The sequence below is a fragment of the Caretta caretta genome, chromosome 2, assembly GCF_965140235.1.
Source record: "Caretta caretta isolate rCarCar2 chromosome 2, rCarCar1.hap1, whole genome shotgun sequence".
NCBI lineage: Eukaryota > Metazoa > Chordata > Testudines > Cheloniidae > Caretta > Caretta caretta.
In genome coordinates this window covers 110541562-110569397 of record NC_134207.1, presented here as the reverse complement: position 1 = coordinate 110569397, position 27836 = coordinate 110541562, and the positions used below count along the sequence as shown (strand labels likewise).

The window sequence follows — 27836 nt, the reverse complement described above, 5'->3', positions numbered from 1 at the left end:
TTTACACTTCGTATTTGCCAATGTCCTTACTTGTTTATGTTGCTGCCTTCTTTCAGACGTTCTCCTGCAGCTCCTGTTTTAGACACTCTCTCACTACCAGCCAAATCCACCAGGCTGACCTTGCTGACCTTCTCGCCAGAATTCTAGAAGAATGAAAAATAGGAGACAAATAGCCAAGAAATGTGAATACAAAATGCTAAAGAACCAGATATACTTGCAGTACTTAAATCCTGCTGTTTTATGAGCAGTGCATTATGAACAGTGACAAATCAGAGGTGTAAGAGAGCCTGAAGAAAAAGGAATTCCCATAAGGCTTTTTAATTTTTTTAAACAGTTACTCTCATATCACTTTATCCCTAAGGGTTGCACCACTTATGAAATAGCATTAACTATGGTATAAGTTCAATAACTTTACTGGCATGGTAAGCTATTAAAGTGTTGCCAATGCTAATACAGCAAAAATCATCTGTCTAGGACAGGTTTTACAGTAGTCAGTCTTAAACAGCATGCTCATCTCTCATTTGGCAACTGGCTGCTTCCGTAGTTTTTCTTGTACATTAAATTTCAATCTGAATCATCCTCTCTACTAGATGAGCTAAGGGAATCATAAAAATGTTTCAATTTAACTCAAAAAAATATTTGAGGCTGGATTCCCTTTTAGGTACCAATGGAAAATAGTTCAAGTTACAATAAAGACAGGATATGTTTACACTGCAATCAGCATGTGTAGTTAACACTAGCTTGGGTTCGCCTACACATACTGCAATCTAGCTACTGTGAGTACAATTAGCATGTGCTTCAGTGATGGCTGTACAAGCCCGCCCAGGATGCTGGGAACTTATTTGAGTGGCTACCCTGGGCCTAAAGCCTTGTGCTGTAGCTTCACTGCTATTGGTAACCCGTGCTAGCTAGCTCAGATATAGCTACACATGCTGCAATCACACTTCCAACTGCAGTGTACTCATACTCTTAAAGACAAAAGAAAAGGCAAACCAAGAGAATACTCATGTGTTCTACCTTCCCACATAAATAATAACCACTAATGGGATCAAAGGAAAGGGTCATGCAATATCATACAGGAAACTGTGTCCCCAGGTGACATTATAACTCTTAAGGCAGAGGTGAAAAACTCTACTCCCTAGGAGTCAAGGCAGCTTAAGTTTTAAAATGGTAGGCCATTTGGTCTCCTTATCCCAAATTAAGCAGTGCTACTTATAGATGCATAACAGTATGCATTCTGACAGTGGACTTCAATTGTGTTCTCCAAGTTTCCTTTAAATTTATCACCCCTGAAATGTAAATCCCGGATGGTGAGTGGCTGAAAGGAGAAAAATGGCAGCAAGTGCCTCTTATTTCAAACAAGGACCACCACAAACACACACTTACACCAGACTGCAGGTCATAAAGTGTCTGAGTTACTACAATATTGAATACAGCATGAGAGCGGCTACTTTCCTCATTCATGTTGGTTGCAGCAACCGTTCGAGATTTGTTTCCCTCCGACATCAGGGACTCAATATCCTGGAGCATAACATATAGTAAAAAGGGATGTTAAGATAAAAGTGGGAGAAACTGTTCTTCCCACTAAACAAAATTCTCATTACCATAGAAAAGATGAGGACCTTCTCCATACATTTTCAAATGTATAGTGTACAAAGGGTGCATAATTTGATAGGCTGCAGTTATTCAGACCCCTTAAATTTCTAAGTGCTGTACTTAAACACAGTTCTGACACACAAGCTACAATCTCTACTCATCTGTAGATGAGAACATGCTGACAACATCCACATTACAAGTCATATTTGTTTAATGCCAGTAATTAGGCCAATAGAAAACCATTTAGACAGATGAACACAATGTGTTTCTTCAGTGAGCTGCACTAATACTATCTTCACTTAATTGGCTCAAAGGGTTACCTCACTTAGAGACTGTACCTTTCTACATGTATAAAACCAAAGGCAATTATGTTGAGTTTGATACATGTGCTTGCTAACTCTCCTGAGAAAATGTGCATAAAAAAAAAGCTGTGAAAATTCACACTAGCAAAATGTTCTTTTAAAGATCGGGGTAGGAGAGGATTGACTGCATTTGGTTTTCCCTTAGCTAACACAATTCATAAAAGTTGGAACCAGAGAAACTGCAATCTGTCAATGACTGAAAGAAACTGCTTCTTTCATTTACTTGAGCTTTAATATTATATTCAACCCATACTATCTAAGTGAACTAGAAGGTAGTTTTCATGCTTACGTCGTGCACATCTGCCTCAGAAGTATACAAGTCTTTGAAAAGAGTAGTCTTTCCTCCTCTAGTAGTACATGAAAAATATTAGTGAAGATTTTCTGCCATTTTTAAAAAATACTTAAACGGGTTTTTCCATCCAATTTCCTTTATAAAGAAAACTCCATGCAGTGTGTAAAGCACTTCTTTAAATATTACCTTTTATTGTCTTTTATAAACCCTAAAAACATAACATTTTCAAAGGAGTCAGAGTTACTCAAATGGGCCCTTCTGCAGCTATGATAAACTCTGATACAACTAATAAGCATAGTACAAGAAGACTGTAACCAATGGATAGAAAACAATCAAAATAAAGAAGTATTGGCAAACTTAGCACTGGCTACATATACACTGTAATCTCCACAAACAAAGAGCCTGATACTGCTGCCACTAAAGTCAACAAGAATTTTTCCATTGACTTCCATAGGAAAAAAAGATCAGGCCAAAAGCTTTTAACTGAAATAAATAGTTCTGAGTCTTCAGGCAGACATCTTTGTGACTGTCAATAATGAAGTCAAATATTAGAACATATAAATCACCTCAAAGAACCAAAACATTGAGTAGATACTGGTTTACATAGTACAAAATTCCTATCACCCTGTTTACAGAAATGTTATTTAGTTATTTGTCATCAGTTTATATTTACCTCAAAGTTAGTAACAGCCAGTTGAGACAAGCCATCTACATATGGCCCCAATACTTTGTGCTCTCGAACCTTAAGGGACTGCCGGCTCCTTAGGAACAAAGCAGGGTGTTATTCAAAACCTTCCCATAGCAATTTATTATGAACTGTACTGGTTAAAAAAGAAATCCATGAAAGCAATTGTTTGAATTGCCAACACATCAGCTATAGAACTTAGAGATCCATTTTTAAAATTCTGGCTGTTTTTTTAAAATGATTAAAGTAATAGAAAAACCACCCTCCAGATAAACTCTGGATTTGTTTTGATCTTATTTCTATTGTTAATCTACCAACCAGGTTTTAATCATTATAATCTCAATTTTTTTTTAAATGCACACACTTGTTGGGGGGAAGAGGGGCAGTTTAGAACAGACCCTGAAATGCTTCATGTTATTTTTTCTATAGACAAAAATGGAAAACAAACAAAAATCCAGGATGTGATAGAGCAAATCAAGGAAGACTCTAACTTTTATATTTTTTCACACTTTATCCAAATGTAACAGTCTAATCTTTAAATTGTATCTGTTAGTTGACATATACAATTCTGTATATATTGGACACATATTCATAGTCAGTGATTTAAAAAACAAACAAAAAGAAACAAAAACAAAACAGAAACCTAGTCAGAGACCTAAACCCACCTGCCGAGACAAATACCAAGTATAAGTGATGGCAGGTGGCTCTCAGTGAAGTCCAGGAGACAATGCCTTATTGAGAAGCTCAGCCCCTATCCGTAGCTGCTGGGATGGGGGAGGGTTCTAGGATTTATCATTCAATAAATACAATTAAGTCAACCACTACATATTTAGGGTTTGTCTACACTTAAAAGGCTATAGTGGCACAGCTGCACTGCTGTAGTGCTTCAGTGTAGACATACCTACACCTATAGGAGGGATTCTCCCATGGGCGTAGGTAATCTACCTCTCCACGAGGCAGTAGCTTGGTCGACAGAAGAATTCTTCCATTGATCTAGTGTTATCTACACAGGGACTTAGGCCAGTTTAACTACATTGATCAGGAGTGTGGATTTTTCACACCCCTGACCGATGTAGTTAACCTGACCTAATTTTCTATTGTAGATCAAGCCTTAGGCTTTACAAACCTTCTTCCAAGACTCCCTCCTGTATATCAGTCTCATTGTGACTACCAGGAGAAGGTATCTTCCAACTCCAGAATTCCCTCACTACTTCTCCAGCTGCTTCTGGTGTTCCAGTCCTCTTCCCCTATGAATACCTGTAGAACTTGCCTCATAGCTTTCCCAAACAGAGTGAAAGTGACAGGATTTCTCATTTCACTGCTATACAGGGTTTTCAATAGAAGAAATTGACCAGAGTCAGTTACAGAGGGAATGGAGGTTGTTTGTAACTGAAATGTTCCGTAACTCTAGACGTTACAGATGTCAGCCATGGGGGGATTGGGGCTGCAGCCAGAGGGTGGGGGGCTCAGGGTTTCTGCTCTGCAGGAGCACTAGGACTCAGGGCTTTAGACCTGGGCGAGTACTGGGGCTCAGAGCTTCAGCCCCGCGGCTCCGCTCCTGGTTTCAGCTTGCAGAGGGCACCATGACTCAGGGCTTCAGCCTTGCAGCACCAATCCTGGCTTCTGCCCCGCGGGGGCGCTCCAGGACTCCCCACAGTTCCACTTCTAGTTTCAGCTGGTGGGGGGGGGGACGGCACGGAGGCTCAAGGCTTAAGCTATGGGGAGAGCGCTGAGGCTGAAACAGGTACTCCCCTCGTAGCTAAAGCCCCAAGCTTTGGCACCCTCTGCAGGGCTGAAGCCCCGAGCTCCAGTGCCCCCCATGGGGCCAAAGCTCCAAGCCCTGACTCCCCTCATACTGTGGCAAAGCCCCAACCCCCACCCCTGTGGCTGAAGCCCTGAGCCCCAGAGCTAAAGCCCCAAGGTAGTACAGTATTTGCTGGATTGGGGGGGTGTCTCTGCTGCTGCCTAATTGATTACTTCCAGTTCCACATGGTTTCCAGTTGACCAGTAAGTCCGTAACTCTGGGTGTTCATATCTTTGAGGTTCTACTGTACTTTCATTCTGATGCACTATGAGCATTAAACAGGACACTTAAGCTATCTGCATACTCAGAAGTCAGCACTGCATTGGTTTACATTGACAAGGTTATTTCTGGAACCATAAGAGACAGAAACTGATGGTTTAGGTCTCCTCTACTTGCCACAGAAAGCTTCACATTTGACATTGGAGAGTATGACTGGATTTTTCATTTGTTGCCCATATCTAATTCTACACAAATGAAGGATAATGCTCTGAACAAAATGTCTCTATTTTGTTTTTTAGTTTTCTCATAAGTATTCACTCTTTTAAATCCAGCAAACTAGGAGAGAAAGATTCAAGGACCATCACTGAAGTCTAGTTATAGGGAATGGGTGGATAGACATGCAATATGTAACACATAATAAGTGCTTATATTAGTTTATGTCTGATTTTTTGTTTTATTTTGTTTTGAGGGAGTACAGTGGGGAGGAGAGACAAAAGTCATCTAATGGGTTTTTGGCCTAATCCGACATTCCTATCACAATCAGAACTCCTAACAAAATAATTAGGCGTACGGGGTGTGTAATGAAGGATGCAAGATTGGGCTTTGTAAGGCTTCCACAAGCACTGCAAGCTGCTAAGAGAAATTGTGAGTCAAATCTTTCTATAAAATAATGACATATGTTAGCTAGTATATCAGGAATTGCCATATATCACACAGCCACAAATAAGGAAGAATCAAGTTGCCCTAATGTACTGATTAATTTGATATTCTTTTTTAGTTTTCTGTATTTCCCCCACCCCTACAATCATATATTTACTCTGGTTAGTGTTCTCGGTCCTTTAAAATTAATCCTACATTTTCTAAAAAGAAAATACTTCTCTATAAAAACATTTATCTTTCAAAATATACAAAATCCGAGAATGCTGCTGGTATTCCAGGTTACACTTCTGCAACTATGGCAATAAATATTCTTACATCAAATACATTCATCCCTTCTTCCCCATGTAAAAGGGAAGTATTCTTTTCCTGTCCTAAACTGATGTATATAGAGATATTGTGTGTTGTTCAACAGCTGTACTAAGCTGAACCAAAAGTGACTGCATTTATTCAGTTACGTGACTAGTTAGAAGGTGCTATTTTAAGCATCTATTCAAATAGATACAAGTAAGGTTATGTCTACACTTAAAAAAATACAGCGGCACAGCTGCAGTGTTTCTGTGTAGATACTACCTATGATAACAGGAGGGTTCTCCCATTGGCATAGGTAATCCACCTCCACAAGAGGCGGTAGCTAGGTAAGCAGAAGAAATCTTCCGCCATCCTAGCGCTGTCCTCACAGGGAGTTAAGGTCGACATAACTACATTGCTCAGGGATGTAAAAAATCCACACTCTTGATTGGATTAGTTATGCCAACCTAATTTTCTGTATAGTCCAAGCCTAAATCAACAACATCACGTTCACGCTTTACAAACTTGGTATTATTTGAGAACTGTTCACTCTAACGTTTTGGGCATGTGATCCCTTCTGAACAAGTTTTATACACATACAAGTTCACAAAAGCTTCACAAACCCTTCCAAAGTGGGTAGTTCTATGTTGCAGTTTCAACTAATATAAAAAAAAAACTACTCACCCTTTAGGGTCTAACAGATCTCTGACCTTCTCATTATAGATTTCCATATAGGACACTTCAACTTTAAAGGTCTGAGATTCATTTTCTTCTACAGAGATTCTCTGAAATAAAGCACAGCAGAGCCGTGGGATCAGGCCGAGCTGCTCTGCATTGCCCATCATCGAGAAGGATTTTCCTGAACCTAGAGAAAAGCAAAGGGGAAGAGAAATGGAATATTTTAAAGCACCCTGCAATTTCTCAAATAGTCACTAAATTATTCACACAATGTATGTCTTCCTCTGCCTTTTATTCTTCAAGAAGCACCTAAGACAACAAAGTGACTTGGAGGACACCAAGCAGTCAGCAAGTTCATCTGAGTACTAAAGAAAAGAAATAGGTAAATCAATACAGGATTCTTTCACAACACCTCTACCACAACTGCTATTTATTGGCAACCCTTGTTGTCAGTCTCACCTGACACACACAAAAGAATGAATGGGCACAGGATATGAATTTTCCATTCAATCCTAGACGATGGCTCCTGCAGGTAGAAACTAAACATACATTTACAACTGTGTAAGGAATATTGCACTGCCACCGGCCTTGCTGAACCCGTTCTGTGTTTAAATAGAGGATGAGTTCAATCTCCAGAGCTGTCAATCAAGTACTTAATTAAAAATGAAACAGAAAATATAATACTGTAGTAATACAATGGTGTTTGAAGGATTTTTTAATTTTCACTGTTTTCCCACAGAATTTTTAGATTCTCTTCTTTTAGTTCTATTATTTTTGTTTGTTCTGCCCCCCTCCGCCCCCACCACACACACAAAGCAGCCTTCTCCACCTTTTCCTCAGATCAACAGAAGACCCTCTCACCTGTCTGTCCATAGGCAAAAATACAAGCATTATATCCCTGAAAGGCCTTTTCAAGAATTCCTTCTCCAAGGCACTTAAACACCATTTCTTGATCTAAAACAAACAAAAACAAAACAGCAAATCACAAAGAAACACCACAGTTTATTTAAAATAAAGGAGCAAGATTCTTAAACCTTGAGTAAATTGTGATTTTACTGACATGGAAATCTAAAAGGAAATTTTTGTTCTTCTGAGTGCATTGCTAAGGAAGAAAAACATTGTTAACACACAAAAATCAAAATGACCAAGATTTGAAGCCCGGTTGCCTAAAACTGGCACTGCAAGCTACATTTAAGTATTTAAAAAAAGTTGCCCAGTTTTCATAGGTGCTGAGCACTTCACATTTACTTCAGTGAGAACTACACCATCTCTGAAAATCAAGCAACTAAAATTAGGTGCCTAGAAAAGAATATAGGTGGCTAAACTTTAAGGCAACCAAGTGTGAAAATTTTAGCCAGTATGCATTCTTGAATTACAAAAATACACGTGGAGTAGCAAAATTGTTAATTACTGCAACATCACTATTATAATGTGTTAGTTTCCCAGTTTAAAGAACACTTACTAGAGATTGTCCCAGCTATTCACTCTTGTGATCTGGTTCTCAAGTTTCAATAAAAGCCAGTTATTTTTCTTTCCATATCAAGGTGACACCTTGACCAAAATGAAAGAATTGAGATTCTGTCTAGGGATGGTATGTATATTATTGAGTTGAATGGCTTATCTTAGCATACACTCCAGCCTATCTTTTTTTTCTTTTTTTCTGGTAAGTACAGTATTAGTTTGAAAATCTAGATACAGAGACCCCATATGAAAATCCTCTGTTGAGTGTAACAGTCATAGAAGATTTTAAGTATGCTTTAAGCTCTATGAGCCAAGATATGAAAGTAGGAACAGTGGATGTCACCCAAAAGTTCAGACTCTGTGCACCACCAACAGGGCAAGTATGTTGTGTATTTTGAGCTCTGCTCTGGGAAGTGTGCCATCTACATCGACTCCCAAAATAAGCGGCGCTGAGTTAAGGGTGGGGTTTGTACCTAGTTTTGGGGGGAAGAGGGTGTTTTTAACCTTTTACATATTGCATAGTGATTTTGTAGAATATTTGATGTTTATTGCTGCTTATCTCTTATTTAAGTCTGAGCTGTTAAAACATTAAAGTGCAACTAGCCAAACTTTTCCTAGGCTTAGGGCAGGGGTGGGTAAACTTTTTGGCCCAAGGGCCACATCAGGGTGTGAAACTGTATGGAGGGTCAGGTAGGGAAGGCTGTGTCCAACAAACAGCCTGGCCTCCGCTGCCTATCCGCCCCCTCCCACTTCCTGTCCCTTGACTGCCCCCCTCAGAACCACCGACCCATCTAACCCCCCCCCCCCCCCAGCTCCTTGTCCCCTGACCGCCCCCTCCCAGGACCCCCCACCCCAAACCGTCTAGATTAGGATTTTAAAACGTTAGTTTAAACAAGTTTTTTAATAATACATCTCTGATTCTTTTTTAAACACACCCTTAAAGTTTGCCTTGACTAGAATGTAACGGTGTGGTGTTAGAACATGTTCTAACTATTGCACCCTGAAGCTCTACTGTTGATGAGGCAATGTTGCTTTTAACATAGGCCAAACTGGTAGAGATGAAGAGTAGGCTCCTTCCCTTGACCAGTTTAGCATGTACTAAAGTAAAATTTGTCTCATCCAGTTTTAGGATGAAATGTTATTGCTAGCTAATAGGTTGTAACAATCAGGGGCAACTCTAGGGAGGGGCAGGAATGGTCACATGCCCCTCCCCAGACACCCTGGAGTAGGCACATTCCAGAGAAGCTGTCCCTGTCCTGTCCTGCCCACCCAGTTACAGCTGTGCTCAGGTATGTGCCAAGGAGAGGAGCTCGCTGGAGTCGCTTTGCTTGCCGCTGCCTGCCCGGTAAGCAAAAAGGGGAGCTTCTTTCTTGCAGTGACGGGGCAAAATGGGAGGGCTCAGGGGAGGGAGGGATCAGGGAGGAAGTGGGGGCCCCCCCCGGGGACACTGGATGATCATGGAGAAGGGGAGGCAGCATAGGCCAGGGCTGCAAACCTGGGGGGGTGGGAGGGAGGTGTGGCCGCAGCAAAGAAAGAGAAGAGCCATGTGGCCTGGATGGGCATCTGGGGGGGCAGCAGGGCCAGGGGATAGCGATGGGGGAGGGGGAGGGCTGGGGGGAGAAATAAACTATCACATTTTTCAATACAACCTATTTCCTAGTCTAGACAGGGTGGGTCAATGTCATATCCCCACATTCCATTCTTCCCTCAGGTATAGGCTTTAAAGAGGGAAATTGCTCTATTGTACAGTAAGCAGAGCTGTAGGTGTATTTTCCAGAAACGTGTCTTTTGGCTTTCATTATTCACCCTCTCTCATAGCCTTGAGAGCCTAGGCTCCTCAGAGAGCCACAAACCCCTCTCCTGTTTTTGCTGGGAGTGTGATTTGTATCTAATGCTGGAAGAGCTGTACAGCATGTTTAGCTGATGGCCTCCTTTCACGCTATGCCCTTAGCAGCACATTCGGAGGTGGCACCTCATTATATTGGTTTGCTGTAGGTCCACAGCATATGCACCCTATTCCCAGGGTAGCATTTTGGTGGTCTTGCTATGTAACGAGAGAGCCACTTCCAGCTCACATTGGAAATACAGAAAGTAGCACTGATGCAAATGTTTTCACTGCAAAGAGATTGCCAAGAAAGGATAAGGACAAAGTGTTATTAGCTGCTCTCTCCCACCAGGTGCAAAGTACACAACAGGTGTGCAGTGATCCTGAATGTCACTTTACTGCAACCAACCCTGCACTGGCTGAGCGCTACATGGATACATACTTCAATATTATTTCTGTTACAATACGTGGATACCTAATAGGGGATTATAAATTACAAGATCTAAAATACTGCATACAGAGTGGGGTATGAGAAGGTGTGCTGTATTGGGTTGGAAAGTATGGCATATTTGTGTACAGTGGGGTATTGGAAGGTATGCTATAGTGTATTGGGTACAGTGGGGTATTGGAAGGTATGGCATATTGTTGCACTTTGAAAGCTAGGTGTATAATTAATCTGTTGTAATTTCACTGACTCCAGTGAAATTATACCAAGGATAAAATTGGCCTCGTAGATGTAATTCTTTTTCTGTACTGCTGCAAAAATATCTTATGGCTTACATTGTTCCAGAAATCCTCAGCAAACATATATTAGTTATTGTTTGTTCCCTTCACTTTAGTGTAACAAGAACTAAAATGAAAAGAGAAATGTAAGGCTTAAGACATAAAGCAAGTAAGTCAAATGTATAATTGAAGTGACTGAACAATGCAATAGGTGTTCTATTGGAACTGAGCACATGCTCTCCTAACCTTCGCAAAGCACATTTTGAATGTGTCTCTTGAGAAGGTAAAATACAAATACGTATTCCGGGTGTCATTTAATTACACCAGATGGTACCCTGGCAGATAGTCAGTAATTGTGCAATCTATCATTGCTGAGTGTTATGAAAAAACAATGCAAAAAACCCTAATAAATAATCCTCATAATAAACAACATGGCCCTTTACCAGATAGCAGCTTGTTCATAGGAGTGCAACAGGCAGCAGAACAAGCCTTGGTAACAGACACGGAGCGGGACAGACCACTGAATCACTACGTTTAGCAAATTAGCGAGTAAGTGAACCAACACAATAATCATAACAAACAAGCATGAGTAGTGCCTGACAAAATGTACTTTATTCATTTATTTGCCAAGTGCAGTTTTAATTATAATAATAGTTGCTAGTACGGTAGTAAGTGTTTTGTAGCGTGCATAAGGCTTTAAAAGCAATGAGATGAGAACATGCAACAGTGAGATGTCTGCGAAAAGCAGGGAGAAATCTTTTTTTTTTTTTTTATGGCAGTGAGCTAAGTGTGGATTAGCGAGATTGTACTGTAGTTACCAAAAGCTGGGCTGCTAAGGAGAACCTGGTGTCTGGTGGAGAGATGCAATAGATCTGCTCTGCTCCCAAAGCCAAAGAGAAAGTAACAGGTCAGTGGTGACAGAGGAGGTAAACCTGGTCTAAGATGATCACACCACTGTCTGTTCCTGGCATTACAGACCTAAAGGGATAGTTCTCTGCTTATGCAGCAGAGAGCGAAACTTGAAAGACACAAAGGAATCTCTCCACTGGCAGTGATGGTTCTGCTGCCTTCTGCAACTGTCGTCTACTGCGTTAGAACCCACTGCGTGGCATAAGGGAAAGCAAAGTCTTCTCAGAGGCAAGGAGGAGACAGAACATTTGAGGGAAGGGGAGGAGGCAGAGCTAGGCTCTGATATACCCAGTTCTCAGCTAGCTTAAGGTCTTTGGGGGATCTTTCCACTTGGGCACAGTGGAGAATTAAGCCCAAATCTCTGAAATAGACCAGAGTAATGGATCACTGAAATAAGGGTCTTGGCCCGGTATCCCCATTTATATAGCTGCTGTTACAGGAAAACGGTTTCTTACATTTATAGTCAATGGCTAGTCTTTTTAAATAAGTAATACAGAAGTAAAGGTGGATCAGCTGTCTCATTGGTTTGATGGGGATCAGCAGCTCAAGGGCATAAAAATCTCATTCACTTTCGAAGGTTCAAAGCCAGCTAGATAACAAATCAATGACACATTTTTGTGCACTGTCTGAGCAAGACCTTGCTAACTTGCTTTTAAGTCCCCATTCTATTGTCCAATTTGCTGGGTGTTCTCCCCGGACAAACTTTGCCTTGCAGCGTACTTCGCTGTCTGCTTGCACGCTGCAAGACAGTGTATGTCTCTTGGCAGCCATCTTCCACTGAATTTCTCTAAACCACAAAAGTGCAGGTAGAACAACCGTATCTCTGAGAAGCTGCAGGAATTTTTCTGGGAAATGTAACCTTGTTGGAGGGCTAAGCTGTAACAGTTATTCAGAGCTTTCATCCCAATGGCAACACTTGCATTCCGTTCTGTTTAATGGTCTGCTTGCATCTTTCCCACTAGAATCAGGAAAATTCCTTGACGCTGCCTATGAAATTAATAGGCATCCAGTGCGCTAATATAAATCATTTGATATCTGAGTGCTTGGGAATGTGAACGAGGGATAGGACTTCACTCCAAACGATGTTTTTTATTAAAATAAAGATGGATTTTTTTTTCTTATCAGAACCTCACTTGGTTTGGTTGTAATTATAAAGCTGTATGCAGTTGTGTTGGGATTATATTTATTCACAAGACTGATTCTGGCACTTTATTCTAGGGTAGCAGTGAGCACACCAAAGAAGCAAATGACAGAATGCAGAAGAATTTTTGCGAGTGCTCCTTTTTTTAAGAATCGCAAGTGTCAGAGCCAGCAACGTACAAATCAGCCTAATGCTAGCCATATATTAGGACAACTTTCTTAAGATTTTTAATGCACATACAAAACATACAATCACAGTTTTCTTCATGTGTAGCTCTCTTTTAGAACAGTCTCTTTCTGCTAGTATCATAAAACATGACATCAAAAATAGCGCTAGAAACTAAAACTCCTTTGTCTCATGAGTACCTGCCTTGAACCCTGCTGCATACCACCATAACCTTTAAATTGTGCCCCCTTACTATCAGCAGTTACTAGTCGCCTATAGTAACAATAAACTAAGGGTATGTCTACACTTGCAGAGTTTTTGCACTCTACGTTTCATCGGTGATAGTGAACCGGTGAAAGTAAAGCGCTGGTTTGTGTATTCATTTAATTCCTCAGGCTTCAGAGAGTGATTACATTTGCAGCACTTCCATCGCTGATGAGAGCAGCGCTCTAGGGCAGCTATCCCACAGTACACCTCTCTCTAGTTTGATGATGGGTCTTGTTAGGGTGACCTGACAGCAAGTGTGAAAAATCGGGACAGAGGGTGGGGGGTAACAGGAGCCTATATAAGAAAAAGACCCAAAAATTAGGACTGTCGCTATAAAATCGGGACATCTGGTCACCCTAGGTCTTGTGGAAAGGGGGCCGGGGAGGAAGGGGAGGTGACTGCAGGGCATCCTGGGTCGCTGCACAGCCTCCTCTCCAGAAACACTGATAAGCTCCAGTCGTTCAGCATTGCTCTAAGCAGGGGATGTTTGCTCCGTGGAACAGGCATTGTCACCTGGTCAGATGATAAGTGAGCACTTGCCAAGAAAACAGGAAGGGGAGTTTCAAAGCTCCAGGGGCTTTACAGGGGGAGGGGTGCATGTCTGTTTATCTGGAGTCAGAGCAGCAGAGCTGCTGGCTAGAGTGGTCACCTCGACACTGTGGGATATCCTCCAGAGGCTAAAAGTTGTGTAAACAGGAAGAACATGTCTTCACTTGCACATCACTGGTAAGAACGGTACGCCTCTCCTAGAGGTGGTTTTCTTTTTGCGGTGAAACTTCTGAGTTTCACCGCAAAAAGTCATTGGCAAGTGTAGATGCTCCCACGGTTTTTGCACAAAAAAGGGACTTTTCCCGCTTTAAATGGCAAGTGTAGACATGCCCTAAATCCTAATCGAAATAACCCACCTAGAAAGGGATACTGACTGACAATCTAGGCCACCTTTCTCCACCCTACCCCCCTTTGTTCCACAGATGCAGCCTCAAGCAGCACGGAAGTGGTTAGGCTGCACTTAACATTAATTGCAGGGGAGAAAGTATAACACACGGGTCAAGAAGTGCATTCTTTTTCTCTCTCTCTCTCTCTCCTTTTCTCAAAATCCATTTCTTTCCAGATTTCTGAAATGCTACTGCAGTTTACACACTTGTAAAATTGTCCTTACTTTGTTCTCATTGCTGTGAGTCTCTCAGTGCCCTCCCTTTGCCAAAATGCTGTGCCATGACTTGTATGGTCTCTGTCTATAAAGTGTAAGCTTTTCAGGGCAGGGAATGTGTTTCCACCCATGGATCTGCTCTCGGACATATTGACATCAATGGGAAAACTCCCACTGATGTTAATAGGGGCTGCATCAAACCCTTCTGCCCATGCTCCAGATGCTTTTCCCTTAATCCATTAGCACTATTTGTCCTTTGTCGAGTTTAAGCATCAACTTCTTTGACCTCAACCAATCTCAGCCAGGCAAATGGAAAGCACAGGTACCACATTATCTGGGTCAGAATATTATTTTCAAAAAGTTCAAAATTTAAATATACAAGTATTTTGCTGAAAAAGTTCCATTTTTCAACCAGCTCTGTTATTTAGCTCTTATGTGACATCCAAAGTGTTCTAGGTGTTTTACAGAACAAAAAGACACAAACCCAGTGCCATAAACTTTACAATTTACATTTACAATGCAAACATATTCAGATAAGCCCACACACCAAAGGGAAAGGGCAACAACAATCAAGTCGTGTGGCTGCATAGGTTGGGTAGCCAGGTATATTAATGGTCAATGTAAACAAACGGTCTCATGGCCCGCCAGCGGATTACCCTAACGGGCTGCATGTGGCCTGCAGGCCGTAGGTTGCCCACCACTGCTGTAGAGACTCCTGTGTGACACTGCACTCCATATTCTTCATAGTGATATTATTATATGATTTGATTTTGACATAATTATGATGCATTTTATGCAAGATAAGTCATGTGAGGGGTCATTGTAAAAGTTATGATTTGCTGAATATGATTATCCTATTTGTATTCATGTAGCATTTTTGTATCTGAAGTTATGAATATTGACTATGCATCTGTATTTCAAATGTAGTTACACCTGGGTAACGCTCACTAGACAAGATACTTTCAGTCTAGACAGTGAGTGGGAAAGGGCCTATTCAGGGCAATAGGACATTAGGGGGAAAAAATAGGCCTTAGGAGAAGCTTATCTCCCACCTGGTGATGACCCTTCCTGAGAACGCACCAAACAGCCTGTGAGTAATGGCTGCTATGACTCTACAAGGACATGTGATCATAATGCTGGACATCATCTTGAGATGTCATTATTTTTGCATAGACTGGTCTGGAAACCAAGCTTGGAAACAAAGGGTTTCCACCATATGCAAAAGCTATATAAGGGAGGGAGTGTCATCACCTTGCGATCTTCATTCCTCTAACAAGGCTCCTGGAAACACTGAGGAACAAAGACTGAACTGGGGGAAGTGCTGGACCCAGGCTAAAGGGATTTCCAGACTGTGAATAACATACCTGGGGATTCCAAGCTGTAAAGCATGTTCAGCTTGCTCCTTAAGAATCTGCAGCCCGCTTGTATCATCACTTAGGGTGAGAATCTGCTAATTCATATCCAATCTATTTAGTATATTAAGCTTAGTTTGTATTTTTTGGTGATTTGCTAGGTAACCTGCTTTGAGCTGTTTACTACCAATAATCCCTTAACATCTATCTTTTGTAGTTAATAAACTTGTTTTTGCTTTACCTAACCAGTGAGTTGGAGTGAAGTGTATGGGAATCATAGCTCAGGGGCAAAGGTGTTACATATTCTTCTCTACATCGAGGGAGGGGGTGAACTTTCTGAGCTTACACTGCACAATTCCCTGTGCAGCGCAAGACGGTTTAATTTTGTGTTTATACTCCAAAGGAGGTGAGTGCCTGGGGAGCTGGGAGTTGCCTTAGCTGTAGCCTTTCTGTTGTTGGTTCATTGCAGGAGCTGGATAGAGAGTCTGCATGTAACTGCAGCTGGGTGTGTCCCTACCTGTATGAATGCTGACGAAAGTGCAGGCTGGAGGGCTCTACAGCTTGTCACAGCAGTACAGTGTGAGAAGGAGCCCAGGCTGGTGGGTCAAGGGGCTCAGTGGTACCCCAGTTCCAGGTGGCACCCCAGGGGGGAACCCATCACATCATGTTTTTAGCACTGGAGGATCCCCAGTTCAGTCTTCGGTGTTGGACAAGATGTACATTTGTACAGTGCCTAGCACAATGGGGACCTTAGCCCATGACTGGAGGCCTAGGTGCTACCACAATACAAATAATAAATCAGCAACCACAACAAATAAGATGATCTAGGCAAAGCTATAAATCCATTAAAAGCAACTAAATAGTGAAGATATCAAAAAAGGAAAAAAATATCGATTCCACTGAAAAGAAGGGAATTTTAAGAGTTCTGATCACTTCTGCACTCAGCTGTTTGGCATTAAAACAAGGTATATTATTGTAGGACATGGAATAGAGTCAGTTAACACAAGATTGATTTAGCCAGCCAAAAGCCCAGTCACTTTATGTTAGAGCAGATAAAAGAAAATCTTTTATCCTCCCCCAAAATTTATTATGTTCTAGTGCACACCATCTGTTTAAAACAATTAAGACAGTCACAAGATAACTCCAGCAATGTACAAAATCAAATTAACTGATAAGGGATGGTAAAAGCATCTTTTTTCATCAAGAATATCTTGAAAAGGCCTTTGGTTGGTTGTTTTTTTTGCTAACGAGAGGGATCAAAAGAAGTATCACCATTCTACAGTCTGATCAGACTGAGCAGGGTTGTATATAAGTTCAGTTCTCAAGCTAAAAAAAGTCAATAGAACTTTTTTTGGATGTATTTGAGGAAATTTGGGTGTAACTCAGAGATCCAAGTGGGCTGCAGAGGGGTAGGGTTGAGTTAACTCCCATTAAATTAATTTGGGGTGGGGTTTTGCTGAGACAACAAATGGGTTTAAATTTAGTTGCTCATTTGGTTCCAGGCTCTCTCCTTGGTCCTATTGAAGTCAATGAAAAGACTCACACTAACTTCACTGGGAGAAGTTTGCTACATAAAAAAGGCATCATCCAGATTAGGCAGGTAAGTGACACAGTAGAATCCACTGAATTGATTACCACCGCTGGAATTCAGATCTGATAACAATGGTCTGCAACAAGAAAACAAGAAAACCTCTCCAACGCATCATTAAGGATCTACAACCTATCCTGAAGGACGACCTATCACTCTCACAGATCTTAGGAGACAGGCCAGTCCTTGCTTACAGACAGCCCCCCAACCTGAAGCAAATACTCACCAGCAACTACACAACAGAACCACTAACCCAGGAACCTATCCTTGCAACTAAGCCCATTGCCAACTGTGTCCACATATCTATTCAGGGGACACATCATAGGGCCTAATCACATCAGCAACACTATCAGAGGCTCGTTCACCTGCACATCTACCAATGTGATATATGCCATGTGCCAGCAATGCCCCTCTGCCATATACATTGGCCAAACTGGACAGTCTCTACGGAAAAGAATAAATGGACACAAATCAGACGTCAAGAATTATAACATTCAAAAACCAATCGGAGAACAATTCAATCTCTTTGGTCACTTGATTACAGACCTAAAAGTAGTAATTCTTCAACAAAAAAAAAAACTTGAAAAGCAGACTCCAACGAGAGACTGCTGAATTGGAATTAATTTGCAAACTGGATACAATTAACTTAGGCTTGAATAGAGACTGGGAGTGGATGGGTCATTACACAAAGTAAAACTATTTCCCCATGTTTTTCCCCCCCTTCACCCCCCACTGTTCCTCAGGCGTTCTTGTCAACTGTTGGAAATGGCCCACCTTGATTATCACTACAAAAGGCTCCCCCGCCCATGCTCTCCTGCTGGTAATAGCTCACCTTAAGTGATCACACTCTTGTTACAGTGTGTATGGTAACACCCATTGTTTCATGTTCTCTGTGTATATAAATCTCCCCACTGTATTTTCCACTGAATGCATCCGATGAAGTAAGCTGTAGCTCACGAAAGCTTATGCTCAAATAAATTTGTTAGTCTCTAAGGTGCCACAAGTACTCCTTTTTTTTTTTTTTTTTAACAATAAAAGGCACATTCTGTAAGAGGTAGCATAGCTAAAGCTAGTTCATGTCATTAGACCATCCCCTAATGCCATTGTCTTCTGAAGATACAAATAATGTCTATCAAAATGGTTCCTTTTTCAGATATTAGAAGTTTTAAGGTAATAAAAATAAGAAGTTATATGACAAGAGGCAGTAGTGACTGGCCTGACAGTCTGACATTGAACATCAAGCTACTAGAGAAGGGTACAAGTTGGAAATTTGACCTGTCATCTGCTTACTAGGGTTTGAGTGACGATGATTAAATGTTTTGATGAAGAGAGATTTTTCCTCTTTGCAGCAGTCAGTGGGTTCTGCCTCAATCTTGGTGTGGGGCATGGAAAACACATAGTCTCACGACTAGTATTAGGACCCAGAAGTAATTTCTGCTAGAGAACTGAAATTTCACCTTAATTGAAAGAATCATTCCTCAAAGGAGGCTAGAAGGGAGTGAAAGAAGGAAGAAAACATTAAAGCTTATAGGTTTAAAAAAAAGCCTCCTTTCGTAACATTATAGTGGGCCCCATAAATTTTGTATTCTTTTGAGCTGAGGAGAATCCACTATGGTGGGCCTAGTCCACTGAAAGGCCAAAAGTCTGTTTTAATGAGAAAAAAGTCAGTGGATCAGCCAAAGAAACAGAAAATTATCCATTTTCAAAGCATTTATTCACTGCCAAATATGGTGAAAATCAGTGACTTACCTGCATATTTTGTGGTGTTTGATTCATCCATGGACCAGAAGCAGTAATCAAAGGCAAACACCTGCATAAGAGTGTAAAAGACAAATGAAGAGCTTCCAACACACAAAACATCCATCCCTGAAGCAATAGCTCACCTTAAGTGATCACTCTGGTTACAGTGTGTATGGTAACACCCAAAATTTTTGTTTTAAAAATATTTAAGTTACCATAATACTTAATATAAGTAAAACAACGCAAAAATGTGAGAGAGCCACATTTGTCTTCCTATGTTGAACAGTTTTCCCAGAGTTCTATGAATTCAGTTCATAGCATTGGGGGTGGGAGAAGGGGGGTAGTTATTACAGGGAGGGCCGGTAGCACCATTATTAAGGTTGCCCCACACTTTCCATTATAAGACTGTTTTCAGTTGCATATAAGACTTTGCCATCTTTAAGTATCTGAGCTGAAATATTCCATGTCAGGTGTCCACCTAAAGCTAATTTTTTTTGGAACGTTTCAGCCAAAGCAGTTCAGCCTTTTCTGAGAAAGAGGGTAGGGAGAAATAAGTTTAGCCATGTTAAAAAATTCTTAGAACCGTTTCTTTGAGAAGCTATAGCATCAGCATACTTTGCAGCCAAGTCTTGAAATTTGTCAGGGCCTGAGACTGTTGCTATTACTGGGGAAATCTGCCCAACTTTGGCCAAGTTACAAGCCTTTCAAAAATCTGCATTTGCACATGCTAAGAAGAGATTTTGGAGATTTGTAACTACTAATATCTAAGAAGATTTGGTACACAGTGAGCATGCTCTAACCCGGGAGTGGGCAATAATTTTCGCAGGGAGGCCACTCCAAGAATTTTGGTAAGTCGTCACTGGCTGCACATTTCTATATTAATAGAAGGGGTGTGGGCTCTGGGAGGGAGTTTGGTGCAGGAAGGGGTTCTGGGCTGGGGATTGGAGTGAAAGAGGGGTACATGGTCTGGGAGGGAATCTGGGTGCAGGAGGGGGTTCTGACCTGGGGCAGAGGGCTGGGGGACGGAAGGGGTGCGAGGTGCAGGCTCTGGCCAGGAGGTGCTTACCACAGGCGGCTCCCAGCCAGCGGTGCATTCAGGCACGCTGCCTGAATGCTGTGGCCCCACGCCGCTCCTGGAAGCTGCCGGTTGCTGGCACCGTGGCATGTCTCTGCATGCCCCTTGGGGGCAGAAGGGCAGTGAGTCTCCATGCACTGCCTGTGCCCACAAGCACCAGCCTCACAGCTCCCATTGGCCGAAACCAGCCAATGGGAGCTGTGAGAATGGTACTGGAGGCGGGAGCAGCGCGCAGAGCCACCTTCCAGCCCTCCCCTGCCAGGGGCGCACAGGGACATGCCAGCAGCAGCCATCTGCTTCTGGGAATGGTGTGGAGCCACAGCAGGCAGGCAGCCTGCCTGAGTGCCCCGCAAGACTTTTAGCTGCCTGGAGATTGCAAGGAGGCAGCCAAAGAGCCTGGTGGACTGGACAGAAATGTTAGATGGGCTAGATTCAGCCCGTGGGCTGTATTTTGCCCACCCCTGCTTTAACCCCTCACAGCTCCTAGTGCTGACCACATTGCACACATGCCATCCCCAAAAAACAAGTGGGCATGCTCCAGTCCAGGTCTACAAAGCTGGACTTTCCCCAAAACTGACCACTTTGGGCAGGGTAAGGCACCAGAACTGAGAAGAGGAAGCCTGTCTCTCCTGTGCTCTCAATGATCTACCTGTCCCTGGCACCTAAGCAGCATGGATGACAACACCTGACTTGGAGGCTGGGGAGAGAGGAAAGGAAGCAGATAGGGACAAGAAGCCTGATGAAACTGGAACTGGAGGCTCTGGTAACAGGGGAACTGACTGGGTGTTGTAGGTGGCCAGGCAAGAAGACGGGGAATGGAGAGGCTGGTGTGGGGCACAAACAGATGGATACATGATGACTAATTGCATACCTACACTATAGACTTAAGTTGACCTATGTTAGGTCACCTTACAGCCATTGCAGTAATTATGTCCACACTACTCTCCTTCTGTCAATGGTGCGTGTCCTCACCGGGGGGGGGGGTGAGAGGGGGGGGCGGGAGAGAAGGAGAGAGAGAGAGAGAGAGAGAGAGAGAGGGCTGAGAGCCAAAGCTCACAGCTCCCAACCAGGAGTCGGGGGGCAGCAGCCTGGGCTTCTCACCTCCCTGAGTGGAGAGCAAGGTGGGTGCAGCCTGGTTGGGAGCAGGGAGCTGGGGCCCAGCTTTCTTGTCAATTTCAAGGCTACAGAGCCCTGAAATTGTCAAGACAGCTAACAGGTGATGTAAGTCATGCATTGTCTACACAGATACTGTGTCTCCCTAACTACACCGACATAAGCCCTGCACCTCTCGTGCAAGTGGAGTTATGATGGTGCAGTACGGCACTTACATCGGCGAGACAAGGCTGTAGTGTGTACACTGACATAATTAGGTTGCGGTAAGCTGTCTTAGGTTGACCTAACTGTGTAGTGTAGACCAGGCCTAAGACTAGCCAGGCAAGGAAACTGGGACCGGGAGCTGGGAGACAATGAGTGGACACGGGGATGGTGGAAACACAGATTGGAGAAGGAGCCTGCTGAGTGGAGGTAACATCGCTAGACAAGGAAACTAGGGGTCTCAAAAAGGACACTGAGAATTAGTGTACATTTTTGACTTTGACCTCTCTCTGTGCCTCAGCTCCCCATCCATAAAGTAGGGACAATATCACCCTTCTCTCATAGGGATACTGGTGAAGTCCTTGAACACTAATGATCAGCGTGATAAAACTTATGAGGAAATTAATAATTCTGTCTTCAGAGAAGGGTTTGAACAGTGTGCAGTAAATGAGGACTAGGACCACATATTGAACAATGAGAGTAAAGCAAAATATTGAATAGATGCTCACTGAGTAACATCATCCCTCCGGCACACTGAATGAGGCAGGGATCTAATGAAGAAAGTAGTATAAAGCCATGTAAACACTATTATAACAATCCGACCCCTTTGTGCATATGCAACGTTTCACGGACAACCTTGATTCTAGCATTCCCTAACTTTTGCATAATTGTCTTTACACCTTAATATTCTTTTAAAGTTATTTTTGTATGTGTAATATAAAAATAACACACTCTTTATAACATTCAAGTCAGAACCCCCTCCTACGATAGGCAAAGAACCCTCCTTTGCCCTACAATAGGCAAAGACTGGAAACAGACAATTATTCTATATGAAGTCTACTAAAATTCAGATGTTTAGAAATACAAATTGTTAAAGGTATATAAGGCATCTGGGTACACATCCCTCGTTTTTAGTTATATGCAACTTTGAAATACAAAGACAAATTCTAGTCTATTAATCTTTGATTGTACAACACTCAGTACAATGGGGCCAAACCTGATTAGGTCATCTGAGCTAATACATTCATCCAACATCGCATCATAGGAGTTTATTCAATGATGATGCAAGCTCCGAGTTCAATAATTATATTCATATAGTCAGTGATGAGCTGCCAAAATCTTAACAACCAGTCCCTCCTCACCCCAAGAGGGGGTCGTGGCCCGCCCCCGCCACTCCTGCCCCATCCAACCCCCCATGTTCCTTGACGCCCCCCCCCGCCCCACTTCCCTGTCCCCTGACTGCCCCTGGAACCAGGCAGGAGGGTCTCATGGGCCACCGTAGTGGGTGCCCACCCCACCCCACCCCTAAGAGCCAGAGGGCGAGGTGGGGAGTCCCGGTGGGGCTTACCTGGGGCGGCTCCCGGGAAGCATCCGGCCAGTCCCTCTGGCTCCTAGGGGCGGGGTAGCAAAACTAGGGGGGGAACAGGGGGAGCAACCGACTCTGTAGGTGCTCCGGGGCTGGAGCACCCACGGGAAAATTTGGTGGGTGCAGAGCACGCACCAGCAGCTCCCCGTCTGGCCCCAGCTCACCTCACCTCCGCCTCCTCCCCTGAACGCACCACCATGCTCTGCTTCTCTGCCCCCCGCCGCGGTTTCCCACGAATGAGCTGTTCACGTGGGAAGCCAGAGATGGCTGAGAAGCAGGCGGCGGCTTCGCGCTCAAGCCCAGGGAGGCAGAGGTGAGCTGGGGTGGGGAGCGGTTCCCCTGTGCACCCTCCCTCGGGTTACCTGCTGTGGCGTGGACGGCCCTCCTCGCACCCTCCTGCCCCAGCTCACCTCTGCCTCTGCGGGCCTGAGTGCAAAGCCACCGCTTGCTTCTCAGCCCTCCCAGGCTTCCCGCTCGAACAACTGATTTGCGGGAAGTGGGGGGGAGGGGGAGGGGTTGGAGAAGCAGAGCGGGGCAGCGCGTTCAGGGGAGAAGGCAGAGGCGAGGTGAGCTGGGGCGGGGAACTGTCGGTGGGTGCTGTGCTCTTTCCTGTGGGTGTTCCAGCCCCGGGGCACCAATGGGATTGGCGCCTAAGGCGCCACTTTTGGCCGGTTGTTAAATTTAGAATCCCTTTTAGAACAGATTGTCCCTCGCAGGACAACCAGTTCTAAAAGGGCTTCTAAATTTAACAACCGGTTCCAGTGAACCGGTGCGAACTGGCTCCAGTTCACCACTACATATAGTTACCAAGCAACAGCCATATACATGAAGATCAGGCAGGAAACTCAGTTCTGGTACCCTTAACTCAGCTCACCATGTGAATACATTACATTAAGATCTTTCAATACACAAAAGACGTGCAGAATTTTGTGTTTCTGCATATAGTGTATGTATACCTGAGGCTCTAGTGGCTCTGCTTTGCTAAGCATCTAAATGAACCTTAAATTTGGCCTGTTTCACTGCTGGTATTCAGAACCCTTTCAGCAGCACAAAAACTGATAATTACATTAGTCTCACTCTGTTATTGCATGGGAAAACAATCAGCAGCAACAGAAGGACTGACATTATTCATGGGGAGGATGACCTAGAAAAAGAGGCTGGAAGAGAGGGTTCAGCGACAAAGACAACCTCTCCCTCTTTAGAGAGGCAAGTAGGAGACTGGAGTTCACTGCCCAACGTTCATGTGTTGGGAACAAGGGAGGAAGAAAAAAATCCCTTCTCTCCTTCCATCAGCCAAACGAAAAACAGAAATCCTACTAGGCAGAGACTGTCATGCAAGATGAAGTCCACCTCCTGGTAGTATGGGACAATACCCTAGTAGCATCTGCCATATTCCAAACAGGGAGAGGTGGGGTTTGTATTATCAGCAGAGAATTGCCCCTGGAGCTCAATGACTGGGTCCCCACTTATCTTTCATACTGTCTTCTGGCAAGTAGGTGTTTGATAGTTTATAATAGGAGTGCAATCTCCACCTCACTATATGGTACATTAAGAAACACAATTAAGACGATTGTTCAGGACTACATTTTCTTTGAGAGATTTTTTACCTACGAGTTGGCCTGTATGTTATAAATGATTCATTTGAAAACTGTATATTTTGTTCTTCCAAAGAAAGGAACTGTCCACATCAGTGGTTTTAATATCATATTATCATGTAAAATATTTCCCACTTCTTATGGCTTCTGTAGTTTGGTAGGTCCCTTGCCAGTTTTCACTGGATTGGATGCCGTTTTTAAGAATTAGTCACTTTACAATTGACTGGACTTCCACGCTACTAAGGCAATTAAAAGTGTTCAAACAGACTACACTTTACATACACAGTTAAGATTCCACCTACCCCATGCTCCAACATAATATGCATCTTTCAATAGTGCTAAATTGCAGTGGGTGGAGATCAGGGCAGGTGGACAGTTCGGGACTCCCCACAGTGGCCCGGGTGGCTCTTACCACTGCCCAGCTCTGGCTTCTGGCCTGGCCGAGAAAAGGGACTGAGTGGGAAGAGGAGGAGCAGAGGGCGGGGCCACAGAGAAGGGTGGGACCTCGTGCCCCCCTTTCTACCGAGGTTCTGGCACTGTTGCCCTTGGGGCTGGGGAGGAAGGCACCTGAAGGGGTTACTCCTAGAGACTGTTCCAAAAGTGAGGGCATAGCACTGATCCTGTGGATCCGTGACACCATATCATTCAAAGAAAGATAAACATGGATAAATTTTCCTATTCATGCTAACATTCTCAGATCCACTACAATGAGATTTTCATAAAAGTATGCCTCCCAAGTGGGAAGCAGCATCATCTTTTAAATATGGGCTTCCAAAACAAACATTTTATATACAAATATTTCCTCCAGTTTCCCGAGGCACTAATACAAAAGAATCTGACAAAAGAAATGAAATGGCATTGGCCAATATGCAGAATTTGGTGAACTAAAAGCCATCTAGCAGATCTTAATACAGGACACATGATAACTCCACCTTGCAGTTATTAATGCTCCTAAGGACTAGTCTTTGATGCTTAACTAAAGAAGGAATATTTCTTGAATTTATTTAAGGAATGAACGCTATGACAGTTGTGAGGACTACCTGTCTGCATTAAAATTACAAATCTTGTCTCAGAGAACGCCATACATTTCAAATAAAACACTCATCTGACTGGAGATAGTAGCCCTCAGGAGGTCTACTTTAATGGATAAGAAGTATAATGACACTTCCTGCAGGGGTTCACTCTGGGCAGTTCTGTAAGAAGAAGGTTCCAAGGTCACGCTCTATGACCTTGCAGGGTTGGAATAAGGCTGATGACCTAAGGAAGCACTTAATGTTCGGATTTGTGCAAAAACGTCCTTTTATTGAACATGCTGAGGACATTATGCTACCGCATTGTCCTTGGGTCAGGCTCTGAAGAGGGATTTATCTCCTTCTTGAGGAGAAATTCCCTTTGCTTTTTCATTCTTGTTGGGAAGGAGGTATAAATAGGACATTAATCGCTCACATGTCCCTCACCTAAACAGATTAGATAATTTTTATGCTTGTCACTAACAGGGATTACAGCACTGCAGGTGGCACATTTGAAACCTGGAGATTTCTGCATGGTAGCCCAACCTAAGTTCTCCAAATTACAAACTACTCTAAAGCTAAAACTAGGCTAAGCTAGAACTATATACAGAAGGAGAATTTTCCTAAAGGCTGGCTAAACTGGAGCTCAAAGACTGATGGGGAGCTCTAACACTCATCACAGACAGTAAGAAGGAACTGAGAGGAACTGATCACACCCCTTTATAAACTGGGCTCAGCGCATGAGGATTGTGGAAGCACGTGTCACCTGCTGGTACAGTGCCAAAAGTCTGTGATTTGAGTGCACTGGGTGCACGTACACCTACAGAGGAGTGTACAATACACAATCACTTGTAGCAGAACAAAAATTTCCTTCTGCCTCCAACAAATAGGGGAACCTTATACACATGTTAAAAGTTTTGCATTATAGTGTGAAGATTAATTAAAATCTCAGTAACACGACCACAGTTCAAGTTTGACATATGCACAAGTTTTTACATTATAATGTGAGGCAGATTACTGTGTTTTATCTCCAAATGATAAGGAAAGACCACACAAGGAGATGTGACTGTATTTTTGTAAAATTATAAAATTAAATGTTAAATAATTGTAATTTTTATGATGATCAATAGTCCTATTTTGCATTAGATATGTCACAATGTTACATAAGAGTACAGAAAGCTTCTCTATCAATTCACACTAATATAACAGAGGCATATAATAAGACTTTGTAGCTAGTATGGGCAACATGAAAAAGTTAATTTTTTTCCCAAACACAAATACAAGGTCTAATATTTTCCTTTCTTTTCTATGTAGAACACACAGCATTTCCTCTTTAAAACCAACTTAGCATCCCATTTACCTTCACCTGCCCAAGACCTAATTAAAATTTGAAATTTTAGATTAAAATTTTGCTTTATATTTCAAATACCTTAACAACTGAATGCTTTACTGCATTACAGTACTCTGTCCCATCCTCCTTTGCTTGATGAAATCTTCAGAATGACACACAGCATTACTATTTAACTGCAGACATTTTTAATTTTCAGAAGAGTTGGTAAGGTTTGTCAAAACACCTAATCTTGTAGTTAGATGGCTATTTTTATTAAAATATACATCAATCACTATTCTTTGATGACCTAGACAAGTGTTTTGTGCTGTTGTACTCCCTTTGCAGAAGCAACTAAAGCCCAATTCCAGATTCCTTCACACTCCCACCACCATAAAGAATTATGGTACAAAAATCAAGGAAGTAACACAAAAGAAGAACCCAGACATGGTAATTCCACCTCCGTCTGGAGTACAGAAATAAAAGTAGTCCAATGTTTGCCAAACAGAAGAAGGATAACAAAAACGTTAGAAGCCTGAAAATGAAATGGCAGGTGGCTTGATCCGTCTCACACATGCTTACACAAGCTATATTTTAGAAAGTAGTGTTCTAACTTATCACTGGTACCTACACTTTATAGCTGATTCTACCTTCAACATTAAGAGAAGAAAAATAAACAAAAATAACACTAAAGAACAAGGTGGTGACTATTTATCATTAAAGCAGTGTTGTCACCTGTCCCTGTCCCCCCCACTTTTTTTAAAAAAGATAGTTCAGAAAATCCTCTCTAGGGTATTTACTGTGTCAGGCGCTCACAGGCTGCTTTGTCAGATAATCAAACCTGAAGAATGCCCATTACAAAAAAGGACAATTTGCTTCTTATCAAATCCATTTCCTGCATTTTAGTACTTTTAAAATATAGGATTTTTTTTTAAAAAGCAACATTATGTGTAATGATGTATTATTCTGCATGGAGCACTTATTTCCACCTACAAAAGAATTTTCAAAAAACGTACTAAAATAACAGCATCTCCTGGCTGCACAATTTTAAGAAGCAGTGTTGCTTTATCTTTCTGTATATTTTAATCTAATTAACATGCAATTTAAGTTTGATCTAAGAAACCTGTAATTTGAACATAATACATGAAACAAGTGTTTCTTTAATAGATTTTCCTTTAACGGCAACATTCACATAACATCCTAATAGGAGATACTGGGCATTTCTTCAATATTCAGCATTTTTG

The 27836-nt window shown here is 42.5% G+C and overlaps 1 protein-coding gene across 5 annotated transcripts in view; it reads right to left on the bottom strand.

The window, feature by feature from the left end:
• The window catches only part of KIF13A (kinesin family member 13A), a 217305-nt gene that overhangs the window by 82977 nt on the left and 106492 nt on the right, over positions 1-27836 (bottom strand). For all 5 annotated transcript variants that reach the window (XM_048839950.2, XM_048839952.2, XM_048839953.2 and 2 more), the window contains exons 4-9: positions 18915-18975; positions 7446-7538; positions 6591-6771; positions 2924-3011; positions 1387-1521; positions 31-143 (exon numbers count right to left, since the gene is read on the bottom strand). In XM_048839950.2, the coding sequence (XP_048695907.1) occupies positions 31-143; positions 1387-1521; positions 2924-3011; positions 6591-6771; positions 7446-7538; positions 18915-18975 (671 nt within the window). The remainder of the gene's footprint in view (positions 1-30; positions 144-1386; positions 1522-2923; positions 3012-6590; positions 6772-7445; positions 7539-18914; positions 18976-27836) is intronic.